Source organism: Dreissena polymorpha, chromosome 11, assembly GCF_020536995.1.
Source record: "Dreissena polymorpha isolate Duluth1 chromosome 11, UMN_Dpol_1.0, whole genome shotgun sequence".
NCBI classification, from domain to species: Eukaryota; Metazoa; Mollusca; class Bivalvia; order Myida; family Dreissenidae; genus Dreissena; species Dreissena polymorpha.
Genome location: NC_068365.1, coordinates 21043357 through 21052667, shown reverse-complemented (window position 1 = coordinate 21052667; position 9311 = coordinate 21043357). Strand labels below are relative to the sequence as shown.

At 37.3% G+C, this 9311-nt stretch overlaps 1 protein-coding gene across 2 annotated transcripts in view; it reads right to left on the bottom strand.

Annotated features, from left to right (window-relative positions):
* Positions 1-8725, bottom strand: part of LOC127850296 (uncharacterized) — a 186849-nt gene extending 178124 nt beyond the window's left edge. Inside the window, exons 1-4 of one of the 2 annotated variants that reach the window (XR_008035190.1) lie at positions 8120-8725; positions 7171-7294; positions 4481-4959; positions 1708-2598 (exon numbers count right to left, since the gene is read on the bottom strand). Coding sequence is in view for 1 of the 2 variants with exons in the window: in XM_052383237.1 (XP_052239197.1) it covers positions 2136-2598; positions 4481-4959; positions 7171-7294; positions 8120-8373 (1320 nt within the window). In the remaining variant the exon portion in view is untranslated. Of the gene's footprint in view, positions 1-1335; positions 2599-4480; positions 4960-7170; positions 7295-8119 lie in introns of those variants that run through there. The other variant, XM_052383237.1, reaches the window with a different exon arrangement.
* Positions 8726-9311: the final 586 nt, after the last annotated feature.

Here is a 9311-nt window from a genome sequence, read left to right as displayed (position 1 = left end):
TGGTTTTCTTGTTTGTATTACCCATATATAAAGTATATTTCTTATACATTAAGTCTTAAAAAAGCTCTGTTTACGTAGATTAGTATGATGTAATGAAAGCATGATCAATTAAATATCAATGAAAACTATGTTGAATACAAACATTACGCAATATGAAATTGAGGAGAATTGAATCCTCAAAGTCATACCCATGAGAGACACTCTTGTCACAATACGAAATTTACCGATTGGCTTAGACTGAAAATAAATTTAATAATTCTGAACAGATAATAATATTTCATACCGGCTCCATTAGTATGTGATCGAGGAATATGATGAAGCCTATCTAATCGATTGTTAGGTCAACCAGAGTCAATCACCCCTATCGATTGTGAGGTCAAATAGGTCAACCAGAATCAATGACCCCTATCAAGTGTGAGGTCAAATGTCAAAACTCTCGTGACAATTCACATATTGAAAACTTGTATGAGAGTTGGATGACTAGAAAACGTAAAACTATTGATTTTATGCTAATATGTTCAAACATGGTGTCCAGCGTCTATGATTGCGGTGTGGTAGCGAACATCAAGTGGGTGATTATCAACGAATACAGGGTTTTCAAAGTTGTATTTAGTGAAATCGCATGCCAAAAAGCCCGTGTTTCACTTTTCAATAAACCTGGCAATATAGTGCCTGGCATGGTAACACTTTTATTAAACCCACATGAATACGGTCGCTCTATACTAATAAAAATAGAAAACAAACTGAAGTTTGCGTTTTGGTTTGGTCTAAGTATGGCTGTCATTGGTCAATAATTATCAGTTCGTTGTCGGTGCCTTACTTAAGGTCGATTGTTCATCGTCGGCCCAGATGTTACTTGAATGTATGTCGGTACGCTTAAGTATACTCCCATATACCCTTGATATGGAAAGTGTACTAAAAATATCGCGAAATATGGCCGGATTCATTCAAGCTTATTTTCCGTACCCGGGTAGTATACTGGAGAGTAACCGGGCAACTTTAGCACATGTTTTGTAAATGGAGTTAGTGTCATGCCGTGTACTGGTTATAGGTAATACATATCATTGATGCTAATTGTTTACTCATAATTGTATGTTATGCCTTGTCTTTATCGCGGTTTGGTTTTCTCTTAACAAGTTACCAAGTATTACCACGTTTGAGCGATAAAGGTAGTCAATAACATTTTGCTATGTGTATTGGATCATAACAACATGTTTATTAACACTGTTTATCATTGATATTGTTTTCAGGTTACAAAATTAAAACACGTATGATAGTCACGGTATGGGGACACATTTATATAAAACAATGAAAACAAAAGGATTTTCGCAATGGTTGTAGATAATGGTATATTTGTTTATTCAATAATTTAAGACAGCACAATACGCTTTAGCTGACGTGAATACCCGGGATTTTTTTCTATGAAAGATTCACGTGATGTAACACAATTTAATAATAACGAAAAGAACCGATGAATTGTTGTTTAATAGTATTTCGGTAGGTAACGGTATATACGTCGTTATTGTATTTTCGCTCCCACCTATACTTTGTTCTTAAAAGGTACATGCAAGATCTATGCGATGTAACACAATTGAAAAAATAACGAAAAGAACCAACGAATACATAAAAAGAGTATTTCAGTAGGTAACGGTATATACGTCGTTATTGTATTTCCGCCCCCACCTAAGCTTTGTTCTTAAAAGGAACCTTCACAGCTGTTTGAATAGTCCGGGCCTTCCTGAGTTGCTTGCGATACCTGAGCTTCTTTAGTATTGACAATCCGTATTGTTTGCCAACACAACTGGCTAAAACAATTGTTTCTTTAATTTTTTTCACACAGCTGCCGTCGCGTGTTCACATCGACGAATTTCGTCAAATGGTCCATTGTAACGTTTACGTTATTTTCTTGCGTTAAATTACCTTGCACAGCTGCACTCATTTTGCGGCATTACAGATGCGCAAGATAAATAACACGCAATATCATTATCAAGTATAATCAGTATCACATTATTATTGCATATACATAAATACACAAATAAATAAATATATGAGTGCAACGATATGCGAATGTGACAGGATACATCGTAATTGTACGGTCTCGCGCCCAACGGTACAAATTACAACACGTGCATACACTACGTGCTCATCTCGCTCACTGTCCGTCGTTTTTGTCGCTCAACTGTGCTGATTCGCTTTCCAACAAAATATTTCAATGCACTGTGCAGTAGCAAATTGAGCGATTCTGGTTCCCGCTCATAAGCGTGCATTATTGGAACCATCGCCAGCGCAAAAATTAGAATAGAACTGTTCCGCCAATGGGATATCACGCCCCTTTCTTTTGCCCAAAGGTAAACGGCATATAGAGTGTGCGGAATTAGAAACAGCGAAAGCTCCCGACGTCTGTTGGTTCTCTCAAATAGCACACCCAGACCGGCGACTATTCCGGCTAAGGCGGGGATCCAGCCCGGAAGTGGCGGTGGCGCGTGCCGGAAGTTGCGCAATAGGCAGATGCCATACTTTGCTAGCATGACCATGGTGGCGAGGAAGGCGGTGGAAAAGACGATGTTCTTGAGAAATGCTTTCAGTAGTCGCATTGGTCTGCGAATTATATCGAAAAATATTAGGCGTGCTTTGGTTTATATATATGTATATATGGGCCATGCTCTGCGAAAAAAGGGCGTTTTATGCAAGTGCTTAAAGGGTCGTCCCATACTTGCCTGTGCAGTCCACAAGGGCTAATCAGGGACGAAACTGTCCGCTTTTACGGTATTTTTTGTTCACTGAAAATCTCTTCTTAGCAGAAATCCAGTTAAGGCGGAAAGTGTCGTCCGTGATTAAACTATGCGGACTGCACAGGCTAATCTGGGACGACACTTTACGCACATGCATTAAACCTTCTTTTTATAGAGTACGGCCCAGCATATTATACTTATACCGTGTATGGTCATATTTTAACCTAAGTTTAGCATTCAGACCGAATACGGATTTGGAACGAACCATCAAGTGCTAATCACAAGTGTCTTGAATAAACCATCGCATCCTTGACGAACTTTGTTGCCAGTTGAACAAGATAACATGTAATAAATCTTATGGGTTAGAAACTATGCGTTACTTTAGCAGTGTTCGACACTAACGGGAGTCCAACGGGAGTACGGTGGTCCGAAACTCCTGGAAATGAGACTCGGATTCCATGTTTTTGTGTTAAGGAAGTCCGTCGGACTCCTTCCGAATCATCTTTTTAATTATAAAAAAATCCCTCTGTTTCGCAAACTCAGAATGTCTGTACAAAAAACACCTTACTTCGTATAGTTATTATCGAACACTTTCTCTAAAAACTTTAAGTTGCATTTGTTTATTGTCACATAAAAATCGTAATAATTTAATATTCACCCTCTACATACTGCAGAAGGAAGTTTTTAATACCAAGTCATAACCGCACACTTCAGCCACTGCTTGAGAACTGTAACTTTTTCTTAACAAGGAAGATTATAGACAACTGGTCTATTGATAGTGAGAAGCGTTCAATCAAAACTAAGTAATGTCGGAAGCATATACACAACCAGAACAATTCCATCATTTGGACTTTGCAATCGAATACGTATTTTTCTTTCATCCCATGAAAACCTCTATCTGATCTACAAGTTTGTTTTCAGAAGATGCATTGTGTATACTTATAATTGTATTACAATGATGGCAATACTTAATTTTTGGACTACCTGAAGTATGGTCGGACTCCAAAATTTCAGAAAGAGAGAGTCCCAAGAACTCCTTACTCAGAAAAGGTAGTGTCGAACACTGTTTAGCAAATGGTAAAGTAAGATAATAAAAATAACACACACAGTGATGATGTTATACTCATATCTGGAGTGTCTTTGAAAACCTTTTTGTTTTCCAGATAATGTCGTATTATATTTTAAACTGATGTTTTATTACGTAGCATTAATATATTTGAAACAATAGTTAAACAGTCCACTTCAATATACCTTAAAGTTTTAACAGTTGACATAAAGGATATTTGTTATATTTGATGGAATATCGATTATAATTTACGAGTGATCATAGAAAATGATATTTTCACGAATGGCGCAGCGGCAAGTGAACATATATTTTTTCTATGACGACGAAAGAATTAAAATCGATACTCCACCAAAATCAAACTAATTTTCTTTTTATTGTATGCTTACAAATGATTATTTCTGTATAATTCCGGATAATATAATTCTCCGTTTGGCGCCCCTTGTATTTTAAACGGAAACTCATCCGTATGGTTTTATAAACATCGATGCAGAGTAGTCGCCCTTGGTAAAATCGCCTTTAATTGGGGGTCACAATGGGGATACCAAAGATATATAAAAAGAGTTCGGTTAAACAATGAAAATTATCGATAATTTTCACTGTTATTTTTCACCTTTTTAAATAAAGAAATATCAGTTTTAATTTACTGATTCTCTATAAACCATCAGAAAGCATAAAATAATACCTTTTCAGAAACAGCTTGTATTTGAAGAATATGATAGGAGCTAGATGAATGGGCAGGTACAATTTCGCGAAAGCTGGAAGGCTCCGAGTAAAGTCCGTCACCGCGTGTCGCATACAGCTTCCCTCGTGCAGCCCCACGTCAGAGCACGTGAGAAAATCCGGCCCCGGCTGTCGGAATAGCGTTGTCAACTTTCGGTCAGTATAGTCCCTTGACCACTTGAGCACGGACTTGTAGTATCCGGTGAGCAGGTATTGCGGTTTAAGCGCCGTGCAATATACGAGAAAGGAAGTACACGAGCAGAACAGCATCGTCTCGCTGTAAGGCATGGCCGGAAGTAAGCCTCGCCTCACCAGGGTGCTCACCACGGCGCCTATGGCCCGGGCGATAGCGAACAGGCAGTATATCCGACGACGGGTTCGATCCTCAACCACAATGGCTAGGCCGGCGAGACCGCCCGCTAGAGCGCTATTCCAGTCGTCCTAGAAAGATGGCGTTCATATCATCAAATTCATTAACTAAAAAGTATCATACAATACTTAACTTAATGTGAGTTTGAAAGCAGGCATTAAAGCATAATCGGCACACGTGAAAATGGAGACAGTGTTCTAATTGGTTCAATACCATACACGGAAATGAGGTAATAAGGGAATTAGCATATTATCTTGAAAATTCATTTTATAAAGCTCTCGTTGGTAATATTATCAACATCTTCGAAAATGCGATGATGAACGCAGTATCTCTACAAAATAAATATTGATAATTTGTATTTTGATTTTATTCCATGCAATCGGTGTGATTCAAGATAAAGAACGGTATCTTGTTACAGCTTTTAATTAAATGTGTCTTGTTCTGAGAAAACTGGGCATAATGCATGTGCGTAACGTGTCGTCCCAGATTAGCCTGTGCAGTCCGCACAGGCTACTCAGGGACGACACTTCCGCTTAAACTAGATTTGTGATAAAAAGGGATTTCCTTTAAACGAAAAATACCATTCAAGCAGAAATCGTCGTCGCTGATTAGCCTGTGCGGACTGCACAGGCTAATCTGGGACGACACTTAAGGCACATGCATTTTGTCATATTTTCACAGAACAAGGCACGAATAGTCCTCATATTTCTACCAAAGATATCTATCCGACAGTGTTAAAATAGAATTTATATCATATCGTATGTGAGTATTTAAACTATGAAAAACCTACATCTTTTCGCAAATGACTATTAATTACTTTATGTCACGCCTTGTGATATTGTGTATATGTATAGAATTTCATCGAATGACTAAGGCTTATTCGGAATGCTTTCGCGTCCGTTTCCTGGTACTTGGTGTCTAAGGGTGGGGGGATCTAAATAACGCTCTCACGGGTGGTAAAGAACACCAATCTCGATACATCGGCTATCTCGGATTCCTCCGTAAGATAGACTTATTTATGAAATAAATCGTCTGCTGGTCCAGAGTGAAAGAACACGTGACCCTCCCCCAGTCGGTAGGCGGACACCATATCCATAACGCAACGGCGATTATATTGTTTATTCAATTATCATACCTGTTTTAATGGTCGAGCATCACAAATAACATATTTTAATACAGCAATTATGCACAGTATGTTGCCGTTACTGTATTTAGTATTATTCCAAGACATAATTTGGGTTTTAAGCGTATGTTTCAGTCATTTCTTTCTTGTGTTTGACTTGAACAAGAACAATTCGAAAATGAAGGGATACATACAATGTAGCAAAAAAGGTAACACAGATAAGATTATTTTCTCCGCGCGATCAAAGGATCTACTCTGCCAAGGCTCGTGGTTTGCTTTTTCTAAACATGCAGTCGCCAAGCTATTCGCTTATATTTTCTAAACATTGCGTGGTAAATGTATTTGTGTTCAACACTTTGCAATTATTTTTTATAATAAACTCAACCAACAATTCATAGCAGTTCATAAATAAAGTAAACTAATGTATTGTAAATCAGACGCAAACAGTTTGCGATGACCGTCTTTGTGGTACACATGTCAATATTATTGATGACGATAGTGGTGACAGTTACAGCAATGTATGACCGTCGGTATTGCTTATAGCAATGCACATGTATTCGTAGTATGTTGCGTACACGTTGCGTGTATTTACTATAAAGAAATTAATAACACGTGCACACGTACTAAACTGACAGTTATACTAATCTCTAGCCACGACCATTTATGCATTCACTCGTCAAAGGAACTTGTTCACAGCTTGTTAAAATGGCGATTTGAAAACAATGAAATATATTAAAAAGTACATGCATTATGTTTGAACAAGCGGAATAACAATACTGACTAACACAATGTCTAAAGTATTGGCCCTCCAATGGAGAATCAATATACGATATTCCTCAATATCTCTGAAACTACATGTAGAACAAATATCACGCATATAATGCATTGCATAATATTAAATTCAACGTGGCGCATTGGCATCAAACAAATTCCAGCGCCAAAATTGAAAAGAAAGAAATCCCTATTATAAATAGGAAGGACATGTAGTAGTTTACATACACGTGCTGAATCAGACACGTTACCAGTCAAATCCCTTGTTAATACATCTTATGGACCAAGTTGTATCAAACAAGTTCCCATCGATCTATCAAAACAAAGTCGTTTTTGAACGAACATGGTTTACGACGATGTGTTGAGTGAACCGGAAAGCCACACCTACCCTTTTCCGCCTGTACTGCTCCAGCAACTCTAGCGCCAGATCGTACAGGCTTGGGTACAGACCCAGGAACGCAGCGAACCGGAAACTGTCCTTTGCCAGAAGCTCTGCTCTGATGATAGGTAGGCTGAAACAGCAAATGTAGACAGGACTTGTGAAGGTATTATTAAACACACGAGTCGCGTTCTGAGCAAAACTGGGCATAATGTATGTGCGTAAAGTGTCGTCCCAGATTAGCCTGTGCAGAATCAGGGACGACACTTTCCGCTTTTATGACATTTTCCGTTTAAATGAAGACTCTTCTTAGCAAAAATCCAAATTAGGCGGAATCTGTCGTCCCTGATTAGCCTTTGCGGACTGCACAGGTTCATCTGAGACGACACTTTACGCACATGCAATATGCCCAATTTTCTCAGAACACGACTTATATCTGCAATAAGCTTCCTTCAAAATTAATCTTACTAAAATCCATCGCCAAATTAACGATACCTTTAAATTATAATGATGTTATATCATTTGTTTTATTTAAATTCTGCATTTCAGGAACTTTGACAAACTTTATAGTTTGAAGCTACGATAACTTTAAGATAACTTGCACTTGTCACAAGATCTTTAATTAGATAGGGTCCTAACTATTGCGATACATAAGCCTAATGACTGATAGGACCGATGTATGTGAAAAATAAGTCTTGCATATAATTGCTTTTGCATATTGCAGAATATATCTAATACATCACATTCTATGTCAGGAATACACGAACATGGAGGTTTTCTTATGCAAAAAGTCACATTTGCGCGTTTAGATTTTTTATGTAGTAGACTTATTCACAATTAAATTACGATTAATTAGATCACATTCGTGCATAGTTTTGTGAAAAATATTTAAAATTTTGTCTCTTGAAAACACTTTGCACTGTTTTTCACACAATACATATCTTTCACGCTTGTTTACCTTTGCCGGAAAGGGTTCCGCATTAGGGCAGTGACGATCTTGATACCGGAATAGACACCCAGACCGCTGGAGAATCCTTTCAGGAATCTCCCCAGGAATTGTCGCGCCCTCTCGGAAACTAGGTCAAGCGGAACGTCCTCGTCAGCATCGTCGTCGTCGGTTGTTTCCCCTGAAGTATTCATTGGTGCTCCCGCCGGAAACACTCGTGGTTCACGCGTATGTTCGCGGATTGTCTCCAATGATGTCATATCCATAAACTGATCCGTCCACAATAAGACAAATGTTTGAATCACATATTGAAGTACAGCATATATTTTTCGCTTATGTGTGTTTGAACGTTTTCTTTATTTCAAGTACACTAACTTATCATACTATTAAACATTGCGAATCGACTATTAATGGTGTATATATAGCTCATGTAAACAGGACGGACTTGTACTATCACATGTGATGATAAATGTTATAATCAAACAGATAAACGCTTCGATTGCATTTCATAGCAAATAGCATGATAAAATGTACCAGATTCAATGTTAACTCACGTGAGCTGTTAATGTCCTGAATATTTTGTGAGGAATTGTATGTCATTAAACGCGTTTGATTTGTCAATATCCTTTTAAATTTTGTTAATGTAATGCAAATATCTATTATCTTTTCTTCTAACTTTTTATGAGCGTTTAGTAACATTTTAGCACACAAATGTTATCAAACGGGCAGTTTTAAGAGTATATACTCATAAATTAGTCCGCGCTTGTTATCTCTATATTAATAAGACATGGACACATATGAAAATGGGTACACTATAACAATGCCATCTAATGTTAAACGCACCAGAAAAAAGAGAATGTTAGGAAAGCATTAATATATCAAAGGCATTGTTAATATATCCGTCAATAAGTTATTATTGTTAATGTATCCGTCAATAAGTTATTATTGTTAATGTATCCGTCAATAAGCTATTATTGTTAATGTATCCGTCAATAAGCTATTATTGTAAATGTATCCGTCAATAAGTTATTATTGCTAATATATCCGTCAATAAGTTATTATTGTTAATGTATCCATCAATAAGTTATTTTTGTTAATGTATCCGTCAATAAGCTATTATTGTTAATGTATCCGTCAATAAGTTATTATTGTTAATGTATCCGTCAATAATCTATTATTGTTAATATATCCGTCAATAAGTTAT